The sequence below is a fragment of the Manacus candei genome, unplaced genomic scaffold (genome assembly GCF_025592945.1).
Source record: "Manacus candei isolate 608988 ecotype Guabito, Panama unplaced genomic scaffold, ASM2559294v1 h1tg000135l, whole genome shotgun sequence".
Classification (NCBI taxonomy): Eukaryota; Metazoa; Chordata; class Aves; order Passeriformes; family Pipridae; genus Manacus; species Manacus candei.
This window is the reverse complement of record NW_026138183.1, coordinates 1,123,271-1,150,384: the sequence shown is the minus strand read 5'-3', so window position 1 is coordinate 1,150,384 and position 27,114 is coordinate 1,123,271. Positions and strand designations below refer to the sequence as shown.

Below are 27,114 nucleotides of genomic sequence, written 5' to 3'. Positions count from 1 at the left end.
AATTCCAATTATCCCAAAATGAAAACTTGTTTTCTACTTTTCGTTAAATATGACTCTCCATTTTTTGCATTTGTTAATGTACCATAATTATCTATAATCTGTTCTGTGAAAAGAAAAGAAAAAAATATCTATGTCAAATGTCTACCCTTTCCTGCTGACAGAAGCAGTGGCTCTAATTTTCAACATGGGTTGTATAATCTATAAAATATTATAATACGTTTAAAAATTATTTTATTTGCTACTTTATGACAAGGAAACACTTACAGGTTTGTAAACAGGTCGACAATGTCTTGTTTCCTGACTAACTAATCAAATGATAGCACGGATAGTGCACTGGAAAAGTTTATCACTGGTTTGTAAGATAGATATACTTTTTTCAGCATCCATATGAAGAATATATGCATAATAAACAGGTATAAACACTGTGCCTGCTGAATTCAGGGACTGACAGGTTCACCAGACTCTAAAACTATGGAAGAAGTAGGGTTGTCCCTCATCCCTTTGTTCAGTAACAAGACATGAGCTAGCTAGTAAAGAGAACTGTACATCATAATGAGAAAGAAAAGAGCAGAAGAAAGCAGTAGGTGAGCAGATACTCTCACTGCTCAAACTGAACTTTCCTTCAAAGAGGCACAATGTTTGGTATCCCTCAGTTTTACTTAGCTGAGCAGCAGTGGCTTGCTGGACAAATAAATGAAAACTTAAAAAGAGTTGAGGAACTGTCTATATTAAAGCAAGGATAGAGAAAAAGTCAAAACTGAACCAGGAGCAAAGATAGTTATGCTGTAAAAAAACATATTTGAAACATGCATTCTAAGTGTGATAAGGCGTGGGACCTCTACATCTCCAATAATGAGAAGGCAAGCCAAAAAGCAGCTATACAAGTACTTTGCAGCCATCCAAAAGATCCAGACTGGTTCTACACAAAGATTTAAAAGTAAAATAAAATAAATTAATAGCACATTCCTAACATGGAAGTAGTGCATTTTCCCTACAAACCGAATAAAGTTTTGAGTTAACACAAGAAAATGGCCTTCAAGCACAGCCCACTTAACAGCCTCAGGAAAACTGTCAGTAACAACGTGACCTAGTCAATACATGGAGGAAACTGAATACAGATCAAACACAGGACATGAGAATGACTAATACAAAGGATTACAATTCCATCCTCAAAGCCTCTTCAGGCTCTCAATAGAATTATTAGTCTGGAAATGTGCAACTGTTATGACTAGGTCAGTGCACAAAGAATCCTGAAATACCAGGGATTCTTTGCATCCCATGATATTTCAAACAAAACCCGGATCCCTTTCTCTTTTCAAAGGGTTTTGTTCAAACAAATACATACATAAGAGGTAGTAATTCTTCACCTAGCATTTATTCAATTTGCAGATCTTGTAATAGCTAAAATCTGTTTAAAGGTCAGCAGTGCTTATGAGTGAGATATAAACATGGGAACAGAGAATTCAGATTTTAGGGATCGTGGGAGTAGAATAAGCAAAAATTACTGTTCTTTTAACCTGTTTTGTGCACATTCCTATGGTTTAGAAATGTATATATGTGCCTACATATATGTGTTTATATATGCATATTTATATGCACCTATGCAAATATCTTATTATGGCATATACTCTATATTAAATTACATACAGAACTGAAAAATATGACACCCCAATTACAAATAATAAAAACATGGCTGTACAGTACTTACAAGACTTGGACAAAAACATCCACCTCTAAACATTCCCAAGATTAATTATTCTAACAGAATATCAGAGAATATCTGAAAGTGACACAATGAGTCTGTCTTCTAAGGGCTGGAGGCTTGCTGTCTCTTATACATTCACAGTTAAAGTTCAGTGAAAAAAACCCCAAAGTACCTAGAAAAAGAATATTTAGGACTAGCATAATAGGAGCAAGCATTCTCACCATTGCTGTCAACTTTATTGAACTGATTTTGCTGGAGGATACTAATTGGGCCATGAGTTAGATTATCATTGTACAGATTTCTGATATTTCTTACATGGCAAACAGCTTTATTGGGTAGTGTCTAAGCCTCTCTATTTTTGTAAATCCTCCCCCAGGTACTTGCAAAATACAGGATTTCTTAATTAGAGTACCTTCCATTTTAATATTCATAGGTTGATGGCCCTAATATCCTCATAACTACTCTGAAAGCTGAATGATCTCATGTGGAGTGCCCAGGGGCACTTGCAAAGTCTTAATTTCCCACTCGGAGCTGTGAGTCCTATATAAGGATTGGAAATTTAAGTTTTAAACAGGTTTACAGTTTTGAAAAATGTCCACTTCAAATCCTAAGATCAATGTTACACTTCCAGGTATACTGCAGCCAAACAGTTTGCAAACATCACCAGGTGTTTTGGGCATTACTGATAGACTTTGAACTGAGCACTCTGTAGAAAAGCACACAAAAGCAGGACTTTTTGTGCCATGACAGCATAAAAAGAATGAAACTTTCCCCTTGCATTTGCAAATTGCATGCACTGTGAAATAAGTCAGAATCATATCATTGGAATTTCAGTTAAACAGTCTGTTAGGAAATAGGAACCAAGGAAAGAGCATGGTAAGCATCATGGCCATGTAGCAAAAGAATAATGTAAAAACCCCTATGAACATAAAAGTTAGCTTTACTTAAAGTACAAACCTCAATTATAAAAAAAGAGTAGCATTCGTGGCAGACTTGTACACAGAATCAGTCAAAAAAAACCCCACAAAAAATTAAGGATAGAATCCAAACATGTACATCAGATACACCATTTCTGAATGAAGATATAAATACCAGAAGAACAAACCAAAATAACAGGAGTGCAAGGTCTTGTACTGCTAATAGATAATATTAATAACTGGTAATATATCAATTAAAAATTGATACTAGATCTGTATTCTGAATGGAGTATTCACATGACCAAAATAAAAATGTTTATGAAAAAGTTAACAAAAAAGGTAAATAAAATATGTGACATGGAATCTGAACCACTGAAGAACATAGTTTCCTGATAAAGAAACATCTCCTTCAGTGAACTCAAAAAATGATGTGTTATTCAGAATTTAACTGAGACAAGATGAAAGGGAGAAATTAATTTTGTTGAAATGAAGAAATAGTGATGAAAGTGAAACACTCATTGAAGGAAATATCAGATTTACTAAGTTAGGCTCCTTGACTTTACTGGAAGGAAATCTTAAAGAGTTCCCTGATTTGGGAAACATAATACAATGTTTAAAGAACATACTTCAAAATAATCAAAAAAGATTGTGAAGCAAATGTCTCAATTCAAGGAATCTTGACACCAATGTGTGAGGACATTCTTTTATTCATCTAATAATATTGTAACTGAGGCTTCTGTAAGAGCTTGGCTAAGTAATTAAGTTTTTGAAAGATGGGAACATTTCTGTATGTAGGAAAATCAGCAACAGACTAGTTTGTTTAAAAATAAACAGTGGATAAAGTGTCAAAAATCCTGTGAAAAGCTTCCAAAGCTTAATTAGAAGCAGGAATAACTCTTTTCATAAGACATCTTGCTTAATTAATCTAGGGAGTCTGGAGTCTGGTACGAAGTAGCATTGAAACCAGTGGAAGTCTGTATGGTTGACAGAGTCCAAATGAACACAACCCTCCAAACTCAAGACAAATATTTACTGAGATTTTGCAGCTAGATATGGAGTATGATGCAGACTTACAGCCAGATGACACTATTAAATGCTGATGATGAATTGGATGGAGTCCTTGATTAGCTAACCAAAGAGCTAAGTTTGCTAGATTCACAAGTCAATTTGTGTTTCCTCTGTATGTATTAATTCACTCATGACTTTACAAGATTATAAATCAGAAAAAAAACCCTTAATCATAGAATACTAGGTTGAAAGGGACTTCAAGGATCATCTCTTGGCAAAAGCACAGTCCAGACAAGACAGCCCAGCACCCTGTCCAGCTGAATCTTAAAAGTGTCTGATGTTGGAGAATCCACTACTTCCCTGAGGAGATTATTCCAATGGCTGTGTTCTCACTGTGAAAAATTTCCCTCTTGTGTCTAACTGGACTCTCCCCAAGAGTAACTTGTACCCATTACCACCCCCCTTTTCCACATGACTCCTTGTAAAAAAGGGAGTCTCCCTCTTCCTTGTTGTGACCCTTTTAAATACTGGAACAGGGTGATAGGGTCTCCCCAAGCCTTTTTTAAAGCTGAACAGACCCTTAACTTTGGATTTTTTAATATATAAACATGTAGTACAACAAATAATGAGTAACAGGATACATAATGAGTAATGAGGTGAAAAAGGACTTACATTTCTGAATGAAGAGGAGAGCTCTAACAAAAATGGACATGGGCTTCTGAATATAATTGCATATTGCTAATTAGAGGTAAGTTTATGAAGAAATAGGTTTAAAATGACCCTTAAATCATTAGCAAAGGTGAATATGGTATTAGAACAAAAACTAGAGACAGAATGCAAAAGCAACAACGGTCAGATTTAATTATCAAAAATCAGGTTTTGGATAGGAAGACTTATTCGCTGTTCCAAAGTCAAAATAACAAATATCTTTCACAGATTTGCTGGTGTAATTGCCAGAATAGAAGGATTTTATAGGTGTACTTCTACATCCATTCCAGCTTCTGAGCTTGGTTGGGATATACTGTGAGTCAGCTTCTGTAGTGTTTATGTTTTATCAATTAGGTATTACTGTCTGACTGACTGGAAGTCTCTGTCTAATTACTTCTGACTCAAATAGCCAACAGAGCACAGAAATGGTTGGGAAGCGTCAGTGTCATTTAACAAACTATATACAGAAAATTTCTGCAATTTTATGAAGTCTTGAGTTTGATGTACACTATACAACATAAATTATTGAGCTCATTATTCAGAAAAGACAAATAAAAATATCTACTATATGAGAGACAAAGTTGCCTAAAATTAACAAAAGTTTACAGTCTCAGTAGGATGTGGTTTATAACCATAAAACTGAATATTTTTTTGAATTTAATTTTAGAGTCAAATTGCTCGACTGTTCCTATCTTTCACCATTGTGTAAGTCTTTATAGCTATCCCTCATGCTTGTGGATCTCAGTGTAAGATGGGGCTTATTTACTTTAACATTTCTAGTTGTTTTACATATGCTGCCTAGTGACAATAGAGAAATAGCAACCTTTAGGCAGGTAAGCTTTAAGACAATTAAGTAAACAAGGATAGATCATAGCCTAGAAAGAGCAGTGATCAAACTAGTAGCAGGTAGCTCAGCTTGCCAAGGATATCATGTATATTTCCCCTTTATGAAAAGGCAGTAAAATTACTTTAAAACTTGAGCTTTTACTATAGAATAGTCATTTGAAGTATTTTAAGGTAGAGTTTTACAAGTGATGAAAAGCAAGAATAGCAAAGGTATTCCTCTATTCTACGAAGCTGTATTGTGTAGTTCTTACAAGAATGAGGATTATGATCCTAATTTGATGAAATAATTAAACTCTTTATCTAGTTTGACATGACATGATTTGATTTTGATTACTTGCATGCTTAAATTTTAGGAAGGTACTTATTTGATTATCAAGTGAACTGAAAGTAGTAATGTAACTCCTTTATTGCAGTGGTAAGAAGGCTGTGTCTAAGGCTTGCCTAAACTGAGATAATTACTTAAAATTATCCTTTATTTTCCTATTACTATCACAGGTCTGGCATAACAAAACTGACTGATCCTCCAAGCACCTTATAGACCATCAATGACTTTCATGTTCAGGTGGCAAGCTAATACAAGTATGTATTACATATACATCTGCTTAATTTTGGAGCTGAACTTAGTTCACATCCCCTGGGTGTTTGATAATTTGTTTGTGAGGATTTTGTTCTTTCTATAATCATTAATTTTAATATAATTCACACTTGTGTAATACACAAGAAAAACAGGAGGCTACTATTGCTGTCCAGATAATAATAAAATGCAAATATGGCAATATATCTAAATGGAATGCAACTTTAAGCATGGAAAGCTTGTGGTTGGAATCACTTTCTGGAAATGTCTTGTACTCTGCATCAGTTACAGAGAAAATTTAGGCTCTGAGTTAAGTTGTAAGAACTATTCATCGGAAATCAACATAGATGGTATAATTGCAGCCATGCTCAACATGTTATTTCATAGATAATGAACATATTTTTAATACTAATGAAGTATTATATTGCTTTCTAGACTGAAAAATATAAAATTAAATTAATGGCAAATACACTACAAAATGATTCATTTGCTTTCAAAACTAAATATGCAACTTCATAAATATGTTTTCATTGATTATGTTAGCTCTCAGATTGCTTAAATGATGAAACTGCACAGAAGATGGCTGAGGGAATGGCCTGAAGTTGTGTCAGGGGAGGTTTAGGTTGGATATTAGAAAAAGATTTTGCACCCAGAGTGTGGTTGGGCACTGGAACAGGCTCCCCGGGGGAAGTGCTAAGCACCACAGCCCCAAGCCTGACAGAGTTCAAGAAGTGTTTGGATGATACCCTCAGGCCCATGGTGTCACTCTTGGGGATGGTCCTGTGCAGGGTTAAGAGCTGGACTCAATGATCCTTGTGGGTCCCTTACAATTCCAGATATTCTGTGATTCTGTGTGATTTCTGTTAGTGCAATAGGTGCTAGGGAGAAACTTAAAAAAAAAAAAATCAAAAATCAGAAACATTAAAAGTTAGCGGGACAAATCTCTCCAGATTACTTTTCTTCTACCATAGCCTCAGACTAATAAGGTAATTTCAATTACTTTAGATATTTACAGCGAAAAAAGGCCACGGAAATGATGAGCAAGAAGATTGACATTTTATATTCTAGCATACTTTCTAGTAGCAAAATCTAATAAAACACTTAAAGTGAAACAGCACTATAAAACAGAGCATACATAAGAATGGAACCAAGGGATTTCTTTAAGGTGAGAAAAAAAATATTTCAGAAGGTCACAATGTAAACATTTTTGTTAGTCCTATCAGTGGCTGCACAAATTTTTAATATATCTGAAAAAAGACAATGAATGTAGTATTAAATTACTCCTTTACAGCAATCTGCATCTTCGACAACATTCTTTTGACATGTATTCACAGCAAGAGCCAAGTGCCTAATTTGAGGATTTGCAGTGAGCTTTCTAAATTATGTCTATATACAATTTATTTGATCATTGGTAAGAACTGAAATCCATGCACCTTTAAGGAAAGGAAAGTGAGAAACCAAAGTAAGTGAAAATAGGCTTAAAAGACAACTGACCTTTTTCCACTTCATTCAGATTAGCAGCTTGCAGTGACAAAGACAGAAGAGACAAGAGACTTTTTACATTATAATACAACAGCATAGCACATTAAGCTAATGCACAACTATAGCAGCAGAGAGGTTGATATAGCAAAATGAAACAAGCTTCAAAGTCTCACCTACAGCAGAGCAAAACAAATGGAAAGGTAAGAAGTACATGCCGCCAGTGGCGTAAGAAAGATTTTACTTCTGGATCAGTTAGATCTGTGATCTAATGACTGATGACAATGAGCAAGAGAAATGATCATTTGTAACCTATAGAATGCACATAAAATGGCCTGAAGTTTATAGACTGAGATTAAAATAAAGGAGATGGCAATGTTAAGAGAATAGAGAGATTAAAGAGTGCAGGACATAGTGAGGTATTTTAAATGGTTTTAAAATTTAAAAAAATGTTTTGTTTTTTTTTTTTTCTCAAGGTTTAATCAGACATGAGAGTGCCTGTTGATTCCATTTGCTTACTGTTGTTTCACAGTTACAGTCTGTGATCTTGAGAAAGCTCATAGCATAGTGCAAATACCACTCTTTGTCTTTCCACCTGTAACTGTGGTGGCAGCTGTAAAACTTAACTGAGGCGGAGAAAAATGGACTCCTGATTCTCAAGCAACAACATAAGTTTTTTTAATTGCTTTTTTAAAAATCAACACTGCATAGTTAAGAAGTGTTGATTTTCAAGGGATTGTTAGAAAAGTCAAAAAGAGACTGCTAGGTTTTACACTGCAACATTCACTGCCCTCCATGTGAAAATAAAACTTTATATAACAATGATTCACATTTCATACCAGCAGGTTTAAGCTGACTTCTCCCTTATACTGTGCTGCTGAAATGTAAAGCATATTTGCAGATAACCATTCACCCAGAAAAATATTCTAGGCTGGTGCACTTCCATATTGAGTACATATATGCTGTGACATCTTGAACACAGACAATTCAAAGTATTGTCAACAGAATTAAAAGAGAGCCAGAAAATCCCACAGTGGTATTTTCAAGGTATATATACTGAGCCAGTCTTCAGCAACTTACAGTTCAGGGGCTTTCTAAGCTAGAGATAAGTATTTTTGAATTTAAAAATCTTTTTATAGACTGAATATGTAACCTGTTTTCCTGATTGTTAACCTACTTTTGCCCAGTTAGTCCATGAATTCATTTAGGGAAAAATACCTTTCATTAAAAAAAACACATTAGAAATATGCATATCTGATTTTAACCTGTTAGAACAGATACCAAAATCCAAATGTTTACAAGGTTTCTCAGGAAAATTGCTCAATACATACTTGCCAGGGATTCTGTTATTTATCTTTCAACGCAGGCTATAAGCCAGAAAAAAACAGTTCTAGAAACAATTTGGTACCTCATACACACCTGAGGCAACTGTATGATTACTTTATTATTATGATTACTTATTATTATTCTGAACACCACCCTTTCTAGATCCTGATGTGGTCAGACTACTGTCAGTCTAATTCTATATATTGAAGGTTATTTATTACGCATGATAAAGGATGATAGATGTGAGGACCCCTTTACTAGCTCAATGCTTTTCATTTTCTCCTTACAACTAATCTCTAAAATCACTTAGGATCTCACACATTGTGTCCTATTCTCAGATGCTTTGTAAGATAGACAATATATTGTATAATTATGTACTGTATTCTATACAATGGAAAACTTGAACTTTTGCTACATTTTTTGTCCAAGTTATCTATAAAATGAGTTGAGCCTCTAGTAATGTATTTTTTAAAAAAACATGTGTCTTTTTATTTTTGTAAAGTGTTGAAAAAAATCTGGTGAGATAGTATAAATTCCCAACAGTTTTTAACAAACAGAAAGGCTAAACTTAATGACTACAAGTAGATTGTTTTGATCTATTTTCGAGCTGGTGAGAATATTCTCACCTACTCACGTTTCCTACTGACTTCAGTAGCGATTATGAGTTGGCATTGTACCTGTAAAAGCAAATCTCTTTTTCTGAAAGAAGTACAGTTAGCAAACAAGAACACTTGCCATGTAAACTCATAGTATTATTCCGATAGAATTATGCACAGTTACGAAATAAATTTAGAAATACACCTTATTGTATTTTGCCTAAAGAAGCACAACTGCAATACAAACATAAAAAATGTGACTTTGCTTTGCATTCTTCCAGCCTACACAAAAGAATGCCTGATCCCATTTTTACATGAGATAGTAAATGATCCCAAGGGAGCTGAAGCTTAACTCACATATGCCTGAAATATTAGTTGTAGGAGGAATAGCAAACACTTGTCTGTCTTTACTGATGCTGTTACCTGTTATTTCTTTCCAAGGCCTGAATTGTCAATTCTACCAAACATTTATAGATGAATACGTATACTAGATTATGAAGTTGTATTTCCTATACTTGTGTTTTATCATATTCACTCACTGTGCATTCCCAAGATTTAAATACTGACTTTAAATTTGAATACCCCAAAACATTGTAGCAATCCAATAGGTTGTAGAACTAATAATAGAAACACTTTGGGTGAGAAAACAGTGAGCTGTGTTTTCAAAAAATGAAATTTATTCAGGAGTTCACCTCTCCTCACAGTTTTCCAGAGCTCAAATTTGATTGATTGATTAAAGCAAAAATATAGGATGACTGTGTAGAGTTAATCCCTAAGTTATGGTGGACCTTACATTTCTTTTTTATGCATTTCAAATCACGGTTTTGTGAAATTAAGCTCTATGTTCTCCTAGAGGTCAGCTAGCTGAGAGAATATAGATCTGTCTAGTTAGAAAAACTATAAAACAGATCAATGCAAACAACAGATCCTACTTCCTCTGTGCTGCTCTTCTAACTATCCTCCATTGCTGCAGAAACAATGACAGCAGGCCAGACATCCTCTGTCTCAAAGAGAAGGAAATGCTTTGCCTTGGCTGCCGACTGATAGAAAGAAATAATTAGACACTTGTCTTTGTTTTCTGTGCAGGAAGCATCACGCTCTGTATTAATATTTCTAACAGGGGGCAGGAAAGCATTCAGGGGTGCCAAATACACTGTTCCCCACGGGCACAGACAAATCATTTTCTACCCTGTTAGTAAAATGAGGTTTACATGATAAAAGCAGAATATTTTTCAGATTCCTACAGCTACAGAGGTCCTTCACTGGGGTGTCTAGGCAAACAGTAGGGAGGGGCACATTTTGAATGACATTTTAAATATAAAAATGCCTTAATTTCAAAACTAACAAAGGAATTAATGAGTGGGCATTAAGTCTACTTTTGACTACAAACCATACAGGAGAAAAATATGGAGGGAAAATTGGCCTTAAGTCAGTTGTAGAGTAACTAATAATTCACCTGCAAAGTGGAAAATATTACTGTTCTGCTAGGAATTCTTGAATTGCCTGTGCTCTCTCTTATACTCCTACCTGTATATTCAGGTGGACAAAGGCAAGTATAGTTATTAATTCCATCCACACAAGTAGAATTATTTTCACAGTCATTGTCTTCACAGTCATCAACATTTACTTCACAGTTTTCACCTTCAAATCCATCGGCACAAGTGCACCTGTAATATTGAAAACAGAATAACCACATGCATATTTTAGCTGGGGAGTCTGGACAAGGAGCTTTGTAATTAATAGGTACAATAATTTATAATCACTATTCCATAACAGAATACAATTTATATAATGTAAAAAACCCCCACATAATAAATGTTACTAAAATATTTTTCATATTTTAAATTACAGAAAAAAGGCTTCTAAAGTTGTACCTTAATCTTTAGTATAAGGGACATTCACGGAACATTCATTTTAAAAAGTGTGCTACCTTTACATTATAAGATTATATTTCTTATAGAAAGTGATCCTTTTGGTTTTTTAGTTAAACACATGGAAAAGACAAATCAGGGATTAGTATGTAATAGTAGTATTCCACTTTTGTTCAGTTAAATGCACCAATATAAAGCTCTCTTTAATGTTCCATGCACAATACATGCATTCATACAAAAAAACAAAGCCTGTATAAACTCTGTGAAGCAGTAATTTATTTTTTGCTTTTAAGCTTGTTTATGCAAAACAAGTACATCAAAATAGATAGTGAATGTAAAAGTCACTCAAACATGACTACACATACATTTTCTTGTAATTTGCACTATCTATAATTTCTGCAGCTTTCATTATGAGATTGCTTTGATTTTCGAAATATGTAGTGTTTAAACAAATAAATGAAAAAGGTAACATTCTGAGGCATGACTATGTCAATTTAAATCCTTGAGGCACAATATTAAGATGTATACACTTATTTTTTAATAGAAAACTGTTTAATCTTTGGGCAGAATTTGGATTAAAAATAAGAATAATGTCATAATGAATTGCAGGATAATGAATTGTATCTTTTTGTAGTGTCATTTCTAACTAGCTTGAGGTGTAGATTATTAAATGACTAATAATTTCACATAAGAATGCTAAAGAACTTTATTTCATAATTCATGAAGTACATCTGGAGTAATTGTACTGTGTGATTAAATAACTCAAGATTAAAAATGCTCACAGCATGTTTATCTGCTGGCATAGTGAGTTTCAAATGAATCATTAATTTTCTGTTTCACTGGGATTTACATTTTATCATTTACATGCTGTCTGTTGAAGTAATACATACAACAACAGATGAATTGTGAGATATTTTTCAGCAGGGATCTAGCTAGCTATTAATTAACATAATGGAGTCAATACTATGTTGTCTTGACCTGATATGCCTCAACTAATCACAATCATTTGTTATTGTTTTTAATAGATTAAAAGCTTTAGAAGCTTTCCAAGGATGGTGAAATATTCTGAAACAAGTGCCTTTGTGGTGCATTTACCATCAAACACAAAGAACCCAAAGATTAACACCAAAATTATTTCAGCATATAAAATGCAGTAGTTTTCCATCCTCATTTAGCAACTGAAAAACCTACCAGAAACCATCTTTTTCTCCTTCTTTCAAATGACAAGTTCCACCATGGTGGCAGGGGTTACTAATGCAAGCATGAATGGGAATATCACAGTCTTGACCCTATGCGAGGAACAACAATTATAATGTAAGAAGAAAATATAGACACTAGTGGAAGACAGACAAAGAAAATGTAAAGGTTGTTAAGGAGAAGCTTAAATTTCAGTGAGCTTTTTCCTTTTCATTCAGTACCTACCTTGAAACCATATGGGCATGTACATCTATAGAAGTCAACTGGATCATTGTTGCAGGTTCCATCATTTTTACAAGGATTTGATAAACAGGGGTTACACTTTGCAAGAATATTAACATCCACGGGCCCTTAAAAATACAAAATGAATAGTCAGAAAGAAGTAACTATTAATTTAGATTTGAAAGGATCTATCTGCCATGTTGCTTTAAATTTAAAAAAAACTTCATATTTTAGACTTTGTGGTGTTTCTATATGAATGAAATGCTGGACTGTTCTTAATTCTTTTGATGTGACCAAATAAATTTGGGATTGGATTTTTGGTTTAAGTATCACTTTTTTTTTTTTTTTTTAAGAAGCTGACACTGAAGTGACTCTTATATCCCTATTTTCCGAAAGCTGTACAATTCTGATCCACGATGATTACTTTCCCTTCATATCAACAAAATAAAGGATATGATTTCAGCTTTTGTTACGTTAGGGGGTAGAAATTGCCTGTGAGAAAATGGGCTATCACAGTTTCCAATCCTTCCCTTGATGGTGGTTACTGAGAACACTGCTTTTAATGCAATTTTGTGTTAATTTATTTTTTATCTGCAGGATCACAGACACCCCAAAATTACCTGTAAGTTCGTTGAAAATCTATAGATTTTTTTTAAAGTCTGTAATTGTCACAGCTATCTCACAATAAATAGCTCTATACTGTGTCTTTCTCCTTTATGAGTCAGACACAGTTCTGGCATTACTGCATTAGCTAAGCCCACAAATTATGCAAACCATACCATGAATCTATGTGCAAATGAAGACTGCAAGCCATGCTTGCAGTCCGGTTTCTTATATTAATGATTATAATGACAGAATTCAGAAATTATTATTGACAAATCCCTAAGTTTCAGAAGCCAGACTTAAAGCTTTGGCCTACAAAAATCTTATTGCTATTATATAGATATTTTTAGATATTTATTTATATTTCTGTTGTTTTAAAATCTACAGCCATTTCACAGTGAATTTTCAAGTTAGGGGCCATGCTTTTAATTTTTTTTGTCAAACAACCAAAGAAATCACTGGTTATTTGTTAAAAATTAGATATCACCTGTGTATAAATAATGATTAATTTTCATAAACTTTGTGAGGAGGTTTGATTAGTGTAAGAGAAAACAAGTGACTTTGCCAAATGCCTATTAAGAAAATAAACATACATTCTCTATCTCCAGCTCTATTGCCTGATGACATTACTGCCTCCAGTTTGATTTCAGATTCCCCCTATGAAAAAAACCCTTCAGTTATCCACAGGTGAATTGCATATTTTAAGGAATAACCAGTGATTTCTTCTAACTAGACAAAAAACCCGTGGGACCTACTAGTGCAAATGCCTGATTGCTCCTTAAGAGGTTTTACACAAAATGAACCAAACTGCAGAGTTTTCCAAGCAAAAAGGGCTTTGCTGAGATATGGGGCTTTATTCTATTTTTAAACTTAGATTGCTTGACTTTCTTCTTTTTCTTTGCAAATTAATCTCAGATAAGTCATTGTAAAGGAGCTGGCATGGAAGGAAGCCATGTGATTGTAAGGATTCAGTAGAGGGTATTAGACAAGGAGCAGCTGACTTTTTTTTTTTTTTAAATGTGCAGTTGCCGGTACCCTTCTGTGTCACAGCTTGCAAGCAGGACATGGTAATATGTGATAACACATGTATTGCCTAAGCTACAATGTGTATGGATCATTGACTTTTTTTGCCTTCATTACCCTACTTTGAAAGAGAAATCTATACCTGGTTAAAGTGTCTATTAGACCAGCACACAGGAGAGGTAGAAAAGTTGAAACAAACATCATAGGAGCAAAATCTAGAAAGTTCTGACTTTACTCCAGAGTATTGCTGATTATTGCTAAAGTATATTAAGGTGCTCTGTGAAAAAAAATAAGGTGCAAGAGGCACATACTTAAAAATTCGTAAAACTGTGCTGTAGCCCAGGAGTCAATCTTTCCTTCTGTTTATTTTAAACATCATATCCTCTTATCTACTTTTCATGGAATAAAATGCTAATTAATTGGCATGAATTAAAAAACATTCAGTCTTTTTCCCAAACAGATTAGCGATTCAAATTTCACTTCAAAAACAGAGACAGAAAATGGGAACCCAAGTCTCAGCGAGATAGTAAACAACACTGTCTGATTTTGTACTGTGTTTATTTCAAACTATTATGTATGTAGTGTCCAATACAAATTAATATTTTGATTTATTCTTCAGTTGTAAGATTAAAAAATGCAAAGGCAGTTCTGGAGCCTATTGTCATTTTCACTATACTGTTCCTTTCCTCTTTCTGCTTGTATGTGTTAAAAGACTTGTACATGAAAAAGAATTTGGTTCACAACCTATTGTTTCATTTTTCATATTGTAGGCATATATGTTCTTGAATAAACTCTAAGTGGAAAAAAATTCTTCTGTAACAGTGAAAAACTAATAGCATTTTATTGAAAAACACAGATACACACATCTATGTGTGTACAGATAGCTACAATAGCTAAGTTTTTTTTAAGGAAAATCATGACACAAACCCTCTCAAACTAGCTTGTAGAGAAACCTGTTGCAAGGAAAACTTTGAGCTTTGACATTTTATGACTCCTGTCTTGCACCAACATCTACACTGCTAATGAAATCACCAATTTTAGTACAATGCAACGGAAATAATAATTTCAGTTAGATAATTTTCAGACCTCAAACTCAGACTTTTAAAATAACAAAATGGTTCATACAATATGCTAAACAATATATCATGAATAGTCAGCTGTAAATTCATCACAGGGGGAAACAAACAGTAAACATGCATGTCTTAGGAAAGAAGTCTGCTTGAGGTACACAAAAGGAAGGTCAGAAGGTACATTCTTAATAAGATCATCCATTCCAGATCTATTTACAACCTTACCTGGTACCAGAAAACCACAAGGCCCTGGAATCTCTAGAAGCAGGGCATGGATGGTTAAGAGGCAAAAGTAAAAGATTGAGAAGCTGTTAGAGGCCACATGAAAGAAAAAGACAGAAAAAGAAAGAAAAAGAAATACAGAAAAAGAAAGAGAAAAAGAGAGAGAGAAAAAGAGAGAAAAAGTGAGAAAAAGAGAGAAAAAGAGAGAAAAAGAAAGAAAAAAACCGCCCATAAACATAGAAAAATAACTGAAAGAAGAAAATGTTAAGAGATGATTCCTCGAGTAAAAGAATTAATAAAATTAGAGTAAGGTACAGTGATTTTATGGAGCTTTACAACTGAGATGAGACTTTATTTTAAAATGCCATTTTCATTGGGAACTATGCATTATGTAGGTAAAATCTGGGCACCAATTTCACTTGCAATTGAATCCATAGAAACCAAAAAGAGGGAATCACACATTACTCTTTTTCCATAAATATATATACTGTAGCAGACCATCCACAGATATTCTGAAAATAGCCCTCTCACTCATAGCCTAAAATGTTGGTTCTAATAGGAATATAGCATCTCCCTAATTTCTATTATTCAGTAATACATTTTTAAGCAAAAGATAAAATTACTTATCTTTGAGTAACAGACATAATGTCTTACGGGGCCATCATGTCATTGAAAAGGTGCTGATTTGCAACCTGTAATTAGGAGGATCTTCATAGGACAATAAAAGAAAAACTATTTTCTCTCAAAGGTATCCATAATACTAGATCTCCACTCTTGGAAGTGAAACAAACACACAGTTCTTACCCTGAACAATAATATAAAGGATATTTTCTGATGGGCAAGAGGGAGTAAGATATACTCTCTGGATTCTCTGACTGAAATATAATAATGACTGCAGGCATTGTTTTTAAACTATCAGAACTGGATACAGTTCAGAACTGGAAAAAAAACTAAGCAGATCCTTCATGTCCATACAAATATTCTTTCACTTATATCCCTACAACAGCGTGCAACAAGAGCATATCTGCAATAATGTTCAGTGGATGCTTGTAAAGAAAATGACCAGACTGGCTAGCAAATGTCCTATGTAAAACCAAGCTAAGAGACTTTGCAACAGATGAGTGTCAAATGCAATGAACACTGGCATGACCTCAGAGATGTACTGCTGAAAAACTGGAAGAGGATTTGGAAGGACAGAAACTTCATTGGAATTACAAGTAACGGGATGGGTTCCAGTGGTTTTTGTTCACAAAAAAAAAAAAGAAAAAGAAAAAAAAAGTTTCTGACAGGTCTAAAGAGAAGACTAAATAGGTTGAACATGCAGTAAAGAACAACTTTAAATGAGACAAACTCTGACAAAGTCTCACTGTTTTTTTAAGACAAAAATTACAAAGGGATTAAGTTCACATTTGAAGATACGCTAACAGATGAATAAATCAAAACAGCTTGAAGATTACCTAGATGCTGAGAATCAGTTAATTCTACAAGATTAAAGATCATATTTATCCAATGCCTCAGAAAATACTATGAGCTTTGTAACAGTTTACAGGTATAAGAACACAATTTTTTTTAAATTGGGATTTCAGTGTTTCTAAATAAGGACCAAGAAAAATGAGGCTACAGTAGCAGTTTTGTGTGTTTTCAAAATAATTAAGAATGGAGAAATAAATGGAATAGAGGAAGATTAAACAATAAACAAACCAAATTCTCACTTGATGTAAGTAAAAAAGGAACTTTTCTAAAAAGAAATAGTACAGTTCAGAAAAAGAATCTAGGAAATTACAGTAATATGAGTTGTGATATAAATGCCAGCAACACTGGCACCAACATGGGGATAAATACCCTTAGAAACCCGCCCATTTAACAACATTTTAGAATGAGACTTCTATAGATTATCACATTCCTTTATCTACTTTTTTCTTGTTGCTTTTTTTTCTTTTTTATACTTTCTTCTGAAATATAAGAGGAGGCATTCTGGCCATATTGATGCATTTCATTTCAGACTGCAAGGATTATAGATGTATTTACAGTTTTTACTGTAAATGGTTGGGAGGAAAAAGGCCAAGGGAAGTGTAGATGGTTAAACTGTAGTTCATGGCTGAGGCAGTACAAAGTACATTTGTACATCACGTACTGAGGAATACTGTACTGCAAATCCAAAGACTTTTTTCTCCGTCTATTTTAAAAGATATAGGCATTGAAATCTTTAAAATAAATGCAGTTCCTGAATGGAACCAATGACTACATCCCTAAGTATGAGGAATAATGATGACAAGGTTTAGTGAAGATGCTATAATAAATGTATTTAGAGCACATAACAGTCTTAATTTACAGTTCAACTATTTGTAAAAATTCAAAATTGACACTTCAAAGAGAAAAAAATAGCAACAGTACCTTGGCAAGTAAATTTTTTAGAAGGAGTTGTGAGAAGAAGTTTATCTGCCATTTCTCCAGGACCAGCACAACGTGCAATACCAGGTTCTTTGTATTCTGATTTTACCCAGTCAGATAGCCACTGCATGTTGCAATCACAATAAAGAGGATTTGCTCCAATAGCCCTGTGGAAAATAGACAAATGAAAAATGAAATCAAGCTTTAAATGGTTGCTTTTTAAAAGAGAATCCAGAAAATACGTTGGCAAAAAACCATTCAAATCAAAAACCTACTCTCCCACCACCAACATGCCTGTAAGAGCACCAAGTGTCTCGATTTGGGTTCTGGATCAAGAAGTGATAGTTTTATCAGTAAACTTGATCCAGAAACCTCATTATTCTTAACTGCACCAGGTGTGAACTTTGGTGAGCTTATACTAACTAGCTCTGTTTCACCATTGGCATGTAATGACAAAAATCAGCTGCATGAGCAGAATGAAACTGATACTGCAAAATTAGGTTAGCAAGAATAAAGTATTTCTTCTGAAGCAGCCAACGCAAGTCCACAGAGTTGCGCCCTGATATTTTTCCTTTTCAGTTTATGGCTCCCAGACTGGTATAAACCATCTGTTTTTAAGCTTCCAAATTTGATTTAATTATTTCCTCTTTGGAGCTCTCCCACTGAACTCACAACTATGTGCAGAATTCTGTAAGAGTTCTCTGCTGCACAAGTAAATAAAACTACATTACCATTATGAAAGCATATCCATTTCTTTAAATGATGATCTTTCTGATTTTTTTAATTAAAAAAAAATTAGCTGGAGATTTTCAGAATTAATTTCTGTAACAGCTTTTTAAGTTTTTATTTTCTCTGCTAGAAACCATAAATACTCTTAAAAGTCTGACAACAATGATACATTTTGGAGTTAATTTGGAGGACAGAAGCATTGTGCTATTCTATAAAGATATAGAATGTTCCATATACTTATGTTCCTTTTAAGAAATACAATAATCACAGAACTTTCAGCAGATAATCTTGACATGTGCAAACACTGTCAAATTGCAGTATTAGAACATCCTCCTTCTCCAGATGTTTCAGTATTTTTTTTCAGATTGTTGCACATCTTGGGTCAGTGGGTCTTCTAGAGATACAAGAAAGTCTTTGGCAAGCAAAGGCAATAGAAACTACCAGTGCTGAAACACTCTTTTCTGCCCCACTGAGCAGGAAGCTCTCTCATAATTTTCCTAAATTACAGCTGAACTCAAGAAAATGTACGTATTTGTTCAGTCAGGCTTAAGTCAGAGCAGTAACAAAAATAAGACTTAGTGACAGGGAACATTCCATGCAAGGAGAAACCTAGAATTTTTCCACTCCATATGTACAGGAGTCAATGGCAGCCTGAACTGAGATAACACAATTGCCCTGCTAAAATCAGTGTTAGCAAGGATAACTGGCAGCCATTAAGAAAAAAATACCAGCAATACCAATCAAACCGACATAAGTTTTACTGATACTTCCTACAGATAAGCTAGTTAAATAGTAGCATTTGAATGAATTATCAACAACTGAAAGCTTAATCAGTATCAAATTTCTGAGAAATGTCCAATAGTGAACCAGAAACAGATAGCTAGATTTTTAACAACTGCAGCTGTTCAGAAACTTAAAATCCCAGATATATCTAAAGGTACTAGTCAAATTACTTCTCAAAGACTTAATAACTACTCATAAACACAACAAGATTTGCAGAAGGCAGCTTGTTCTAATTTAGGTTCCCACTGAAAATTAAAAACCGGAAAAACATTGCCTCAAACTACATTCTGAAATCAGATGCCATGTGTTTAATGTCAACTTAACAGACACCAATACAGAATCACAGAATAATTTAGGGCACTCTGGAGGTCATCTAGTCTCACCTCCTGCACAAAGCAGGGCTACCTGCACAGTCAGGGTTGCTCAGGGCTGTGTCCAGCTGAGCTGTGAAAATCGCTAGGGATGGAGATTCTCCTGCTTCTTTGGGCAACCTGTTCCAAAGCTGAACCATCCTCACAGTGAAGAATTTTTCATTATGTTCAATCAAATTTTCCTTGTTGCAGGTTGTGATGGTTTACTCTTATACTGTGCACCTCTGAGAAAAAACTGCCTCCAACACTGCTGTAATTGTCAAAGGCTTAAAGACTATTGGAGAGCTCCTTGGCATCCCCTTCTCCAGGCTAGATAAACCCAGTTCCTGTAGACTCTCCTCACAGCTCACATTGTTTGTCCCACACTGCTTTGTGCTGGAGAAACTGAACACATATTCCAGATGTGGCCTTAGGAGGGCCAAGCAGAAGGGAGTGATCAGTCTCCTGGCTACTCATTTTGTAATTCAGCCCAGCGTCCTTAGCCTTCATAGCCATTAGGGCACATAGTACACAGCTTTAATTTGCAGCCCAGAAGCAGGCCCAGGATTTTTCTCTGGCTAGCCCCCAGCCTCTAGAGATGCATGTGCTTCTTCCAGAGAAGTCCTTTGCATACTGTCTTTGTTTGATTATAGGAAATTTGCTAAACATAACAAAAAAATACAGTTAACATCTGAATACTCACAGGTGGGATAATGCTGAAAGATCATTAAAGGCTCCTTCAGGAACAACAGAAATATCATTGCCATGTAAAGACCTTAAAAAGAAAATAAACATAATATATGCATAAAAATCAGCTGGTTAACTTGGCAAATTTCATCTTCTGTAAACAGTTTTCAGCTTTTCATATTTTTTTCTTCCAATTCCAGTTCCTTGGTGTTTCCAGCTGCTTGTTGTTCGGAGTTTTTTTTAAGCTCTAACTGGCAGCCTACTTGTAATTCAATTTTTTGCATCCTGAATTTTCATAAGAAATGTAAATACTGAGATTATTTTAAAATTAACAAATAAAAGTTAATAAAGTAGGCACACTTCTGCAAAGTACTGATTGGATTTAGAGATAGTAGAAGAGTTATTAATTCTTTTTCTGCAACTCCTTGAAATTCTCATTAATTATGCCCATATGTTCTTTTAAATCTTTCATGGATTTGTGGAAAATACAGGTTTTGACTGTTCATTAATATAAATATTAAGGCTGTTGTCCTAATTTGATAGTAGAGGTAGAGAATGAAAGACTTCATTAAGCATCAGTACTGGGAATAGTGTTATCTCTCTTGTAGCAAGCCTGCACAAAAATATCACCCCTTTTCTATAAATTCATTCAGTTACATGAATATCTAACACATATAAAATTATGGCTCTTGAAATTATCCATATTTATATTAAATAACTGAAGTTATGAGCACACTTAAATAATGCCATACTTGAGACATTTAATCCAACTAAGCTCTTAAATGGTTATAAATTACCCAAATGAAAGCTAAAATTACATGTTCTACTGGGGACTTTTGAAAAAGATTTTTTGCAGGCTTTTTTCTTAATGACAAACTGAAGCTGTAAATTAGACTGACTGTTCTTTATTTTCCTTTGTCCCTTTCTGTGGCTTTCAACCATGTTTTTCTTAGTGGTAAAATGGAAAGTTTTCTTGGAACCAAAAAGTAATGTTATTGATTTTCAATAGTTAACCATGATGCCATTGTTTTGGAAATACTCCCACACTAAATGAAACAAGACAGAAAGAAATTTAGTGCTGGAATAAAATATTAAAAATTCAACTGCAAAACCATCTCATATATACTGATAGAATTTATGCATATGCATTTTTGCTAGATCTTAATGCTTATAACAAGGAAGAACATAACACAAAAAAAGAAATACGGGTAAAATTAGAAAGCAGAAAAATAAAAAGTGTATGTCTGTATATAAAATGTTCTCCAGGGTCACATAACTTCTTGTGAAGCATTTTGAGATTATACTTTCCAAGAATGAAGCCACTTACATTTTTAAGGCTATGTAATTATCACTTCCCAAATATTTGACAAGTTTTAAAAGCTGCTAACTTCCTATGGATCTGCTATCTGCTGTACCCAAATAAAAATTTTGTAAAATAGCAGTGATTAAAAAATAATACTTACAGCAACCTAAGTGATTTCAGCCCATCAAAAGTCCGTGCAGGGATACATCTTAGGCGGTTGTAACTAAGAATTCTGAAAACATATAAAATACTGTCAGCAAGTATATCAGTCATTCAGTAAACAATGCAGAGCATGACCAAAATCAGCTTTTGCATACATAGCTAGTTAGGAAACAAGTTATTTTACAGCCTCCAAAACAAGCAAGCTTTAATATCAACTACATGCCCAGTCTTTCCAAGACCAAAAAACCCCACTGTAATGCTTTCAAAGAGTCACTGTTACATGTTTAAACTTACAAGGTGAGCAGCTGAGTCATGTTGCTGAAGCTCTGATTAGAAAGAGTGCTGATTCTGTTGTTACTTAAATCTCTAAAAAATAAATTCAGAAATTCAGACCTTAAAATGACTGCCCCAGTCCTGAAACACTGTAAGTTAAATTGACAGACACATTATCTTTATTAGTAGAAATAGTATCATCCCTTGATATCAATATTTAAAGCAGCACCTATTTTTATTCACATGCCATATACAAGCCTAGCAGTTGTTTAGCTTGATCAATGAAAAGCATTTTCATTTTAACAGATGAAAAAGCAGCCCAATGCATTCTTATACAATAGCAAAGTCCATCATGCTACTGAGTTAATAATGCAATCCTACATGAACTCAAGTACAAAAACGAAAGTGATGTTTTAAAGTGGAAGCCATTCTAGTCATGTCCCTAATGACATCTGAGTAAAGATCATCTAATACTCTATTTAACACTTACATGCTGAAGATATTGAAGCCCAGAGCTATTATTGTAAAGAATTCTATCTAAGATTTATAGAGAAAGCCTTAACATCTTTCTTCATCAATATTCTGATGAATAAAATCTAAAGCACAAGTATGATGAGAGCTGGAGTGGTATGCTGGTAGCTTCATAGAAGCTGTATTAAATGTGAATACTGCCTGTTCTTTATTCTCATACTGTGCTTTACTTTTCATTCTATGTTGACTATTTCACTATTGCTTACTGTATTTTGTGGTGAAATACTGCCTTTGTTTCTGAGGGAACCTTGATATTTTAACTTAAGAGTATGGTTGAATAGATATGCAATATACATATTTGTCTCCTTGAAATTTTCATGAAAGACAAATGACTCACAACAATAAACATATTAGGCAAGTATAACAAAGCAATCTATTCAAAAGAGAAAGAAAAAGTTAAAAATAAACAAATTTCCTTGTTAATCTGGAACTCAGGAGACTCGTATGTAATACTTTGGCCACAGAAGGACTATGCATAGTGGTCTTATTTTTCAAACAGAGCTGAAGAACATTCTCAACTTTGTAACAGCAGTGTGAGTAAACATACAGAAGAATTTAAAATAATGTACCCCACAGGTCTTATAAATGGAGACAATACTCATTTGCATTTTATTTATTGTTCACCTCTAATTTATTGTATTACATTTGTCTGCTAAATTGTTTGTGTGAGTTTTCTGATTACGAGGTAAAATTATAAAGTTTCTGGGTGCATTCATCAAAACTAGACCATGAGTATTTAACCTCTGTGATGGAAGCCTTGTCACTTTGCTACTAAGTAACCTCATCTCTAGACACATATCCAGTCTCCACTGATACTCTTACTGCACTCAGTCCACCGTTTCTCATACAGAGGTTCCAAAGTATATATTTTATGTGTGCTGCAAATTAGATCTTGTATAACTTCCCTAAACAATTCACAAAGACTTCCTACAGGCTTTACACTGCATACATTTGAGAAGATTGCAAGGGTTTTTTCCTGATGTTATTTGAAAAACAGAATATTCGTAAAGTTGTTTTTTTTTAATTTATGATTGTGACTATTTTTGTCTAGCATGAGGGAAATAAAGGAAATCGAGCTCTTGTTTTTGAATGCCAAACTATTTTCAAATTTTGCAGCAAAGCTCTAAACCAAATAAAAAAGAAATTTAGGGATTCTGTTATTCCCCTCCTTTTTTCATTCTGATTATAATGAAACCACAAACTGCTTTCAGAGTGTAACACAGTTCAACCTCAGCTGGTATAAATTTCTATAGTCCTAACAAAGACCATGGAATTACAGCCACGTACATCTACATCTTCTTGTTTCTCCCACTGTACACTCAGAAGGTACAGAAATCATATTCATACCATTCATGAAGTAGAGGTAATAAATTTTAGAGCAACTAATGATTTGCCTCAAATCACCTAGTGAGTCAGTGACGGAGTTGTCAGTAAGGTATCTTATACAAGCTCTCTTCTTGAGTCATGAAAATCATATATTGTGGGACAAACAGAATATGTGGCATTCCTACACGAAGCATAGCACGGAGTGAAGCATACCACTGAATGCTTCTTCTGTAAATTAAATCATTCTAGTGCTTTCATGGAGCTGTGTTAAAAAATGCTGTATTACCCTAACACCTTACTCTAATTACCCTGACTTTATAAGATCTTATGTCTCTTTTGTGGGTAACTATAATTTCTGGTTATTTACTTTGTGATGTAATCACTGGAGTGAAATACCCCTGTTCATAAAATGTGACCAAGTCTATTATATGTAAGAAGTGATAAGTGGAATAAAATATCCACAGTTATAAAACATGGTTGGGTATTATATTTGCTGAAAGATATGATATATTTTACAGGATATTTCTTATACATAAAATCAGGTATAATTGAGTAGGGTATTTTGTTTTGTTTAGTTTTTAATTCCAGTAGAGAAAGTTGCTCTAAAACTACTTACATGAGTGTTAAATGCTTGTAGTTGGAAAGCTCTTTCGGAACAAGGGTAAACTGATTTCCATCCAAATAACTAAAAGAGGAAAATAAAACAAATAGCATTATGTATTTCATTAAAATAGTAGCATCTTCATCCACTAATCTCAGAATCCAACAGTAAAGTTAATAGCAAATGAACACATACTATTTCTATTTTAAAAGAAACCTTGCTTACAAATTTTGTTTTTTAGAGACACAAGGCTCTGTAGCCTAAGATTCAAATGCTACTATATCATATATCATTAATACTGCGAAGTAACAGTAATAAAACCCAACTCTTACATAATAGTTTCTATTATTTCATAAAGATTCTGCAAAATGAGGTCTTTATAATCTCCATTTCCCACACATCTATAGCTGAAAAGTAAATCTGACTTCTGCAAGTCACATTAAGTGTGGATTTTGAGCTATCAAAAATAGAAACAGATCTTGATATTACAGAGACAGTCCTTTACAGCTGAAACAGCAAGGTTTGGTCTTAGCTCTAACAGTAAATTCATTTGTCATGCCTGTAGTTCAGGTCACCTTCCCTAATTTATCCCTGTATATTTCATGATACATCAGTAATTAACATACCACAATCCTATTCCTATGGAGTACATTATGGACTAAAGAGAGTCATCAACTACTCTTCACTAGAAAGGTTAGATTCCGTCCCCCCACACACTTCCCTTTCTAGGTTCACAGCTCTTCTATTATACTGCTCACTCTTCTCTGATGCTCATAATTCTCAATAACAGACTTGTTCATCCTTAGAGTTAATGGGTACAGAGCCATCAAACTATATCAGCACCCACGTTACAGGTAAAGAAAGGCAACAAGCCTCGCCTAAAAAGTTCCCAGTGTGCAGCCAGACATAGCAAAGTTGGAGTGGAGGGGTTCTTCATGTAACCAGGGTAAGCAGTTTAGAGATGATAAGAAGTGCTGAATTAACCTGGTTCTTTGAAATGGAGCAGATAGTGGCAAGAAGATTAGAGGTCTTTAGTTTCTCAACTGGGGCAAATGACTTGCTCATGGTAGTACTACTTATGTCTCCTGAACCCAAGTGAAAACCACACTCTTATTATCCCAATACAAAGAAGATATTTTAGCCATCCAAATACTTGGAACATGCTTGAGTTAAGAGTGGCCTTCGATAGAGACTTTTTTACTTTTATTTTGAGCCTAATGTCTTTATGTGTGCTGTAACATCTTTGGAAACATAAATGCATGAGCTGACACTCAGTTAAACTTAATGAAATAACCATCTACCTCTAATAGGAAAAGCTCTCTTTTAAAATTAATTTAAAAATTAATTATTTTTATAATTAATTATAAAAAAACCAAACCAACTTTTAAACTTTTTGAAGAAGTAAGTATTGTGAGGAAATTCTTCTATGACAGATAAATTAGGTTATATTGCTTTAGCTTCATTAGAACAGAAGTACTACAAGTATCCACTTGCCTGATAAAAATTCCTCCTTGTTCAAAGGAAGCAACTATTAAGATATTTTATCAAACACATGAAAAATACATCTCAGAAGAGTTATGCATACTAGTGAGCAAGAAGAATCAATTAGTATGCAACTGTTAACAGAAACCACCTCCATCATCCTCTTGAAAAATATGCTAAATTGCATGCTTAGATACTAATTAAAGCACACAAAATTGTACACAAATGAATTTTCAATCACAGGCTTCCACTTGCAATTCCAAAAGTATCTCTCTCTGGCTGCTTAGTTTTACATTGCATTGATGACCTTACATTGCCAAAATGTATTTCTTATACCAAACTATATTCAATGAAGTAATCTTCTCTTTGAGAAAAAAAAAAACAAAACCCACCAAAACCAAAACCTAATGAAGTAAGTTATAGGTTTATATAGCTGTATGCTAATTTGAGTTCTTAGCAATTTCATTTTATTAACAACTAATGCTTTTTGGATGCTATTATGCACCAGACTAATGGTGGAGAGACATCTCAGAATTTTCTACATAATACCAAACTGTAAAACAGTCATGTTTTTTGGTGTTACTTTAGTCACTTTTTTAGTGACTTAAGATACACAGTTATGATGTCTTCTGCAAAAGCACTACATTAACCAGGCATTATGAAACCTTATTAAATACTTGCCATATATAACACAAACCAACTTGTTTTCTTGTAAATAATTTTTTATCTATTTCTTTCAATATGTGACCTATCTGATCAAGATTCAAAACAATTGAATAACTCAATTTTTAGGTTTGTGTTTTCCCTTTCATAATGCATAAAAATTGACTTATCTAGTCTTATGAGTAGCTTATTCAGTTATTATCTTCAAACTATACAAGTTCTTTTTTATATTGGTGTTAATGTCCACCTGCATATTCAAATTATACATTTCATAAAATGCAATCTTAAACATTTTTCTCACAGAAAAATGTATCAAAAGATTAATAAAATATCCCAGATTGTATAAAACTGCCTGTGCGTAAAGGAAAACTTTCTGGTATTTCACTGTTTTTGAAATATCACAAAACTATCATAATCACTGAATTACAGAATATCTTGAGTTGGAAGGATCACAGAATCACAGAAT

At 33.9% G+C, this 27,114-nt stretch overlaps 1 protein-coding gene across 6 annotated transcripts in view; it reads right to left on the bottom strand.

Annotated features, from left to right (window-relative positions):
* The window catches only part of SLIT2 (slit guidance ligand 2), a 268,878-nt gene that overhangs the window by 24,200 nt on the left and 217,564 nt on the right, over nt 1–27,114 (bottom strand). For 5 of the 6 annotated variants that reach the window (XM_051771501.1, XM_051771500.1, XM_051771504.1 and 2 more), the window contains 8 exons: nt 24,519–24,587; nt 22,067–22,138; nt 21,771–21,842; nt 20,324–20,395; nt 17,762–17,925; nt 12,453–12,577; nt 12,222–12,319; nt 10,687–10,826 (listed from right to left, as the gene is read on the bottom strand). In XM_051771501.1, coding sequence (XP_051627461.1) covers nt 10,687–10,826; nt 12,222–12,319; nt 12,453–12,577; nt 17,762–17,925; nt 20,324–20,395; nt 21,771–21,842; nt 22,067–22,138; nt 24,519–24,587 — 812 coding nt within the window. The remainder of the gene's footprint in view (nt 1–10,686; nt 10,827–12,221; nt 12,320–12,452; nt 12,578–17,761; nt 17,926–20,323; nt 20,396–21,770; nt 21,843–22,066; nt 22,139–24,518; nt 24,588–27,114) is intronic. The other variant, XM_051771502.1, reaches the window with a different exon arrangement.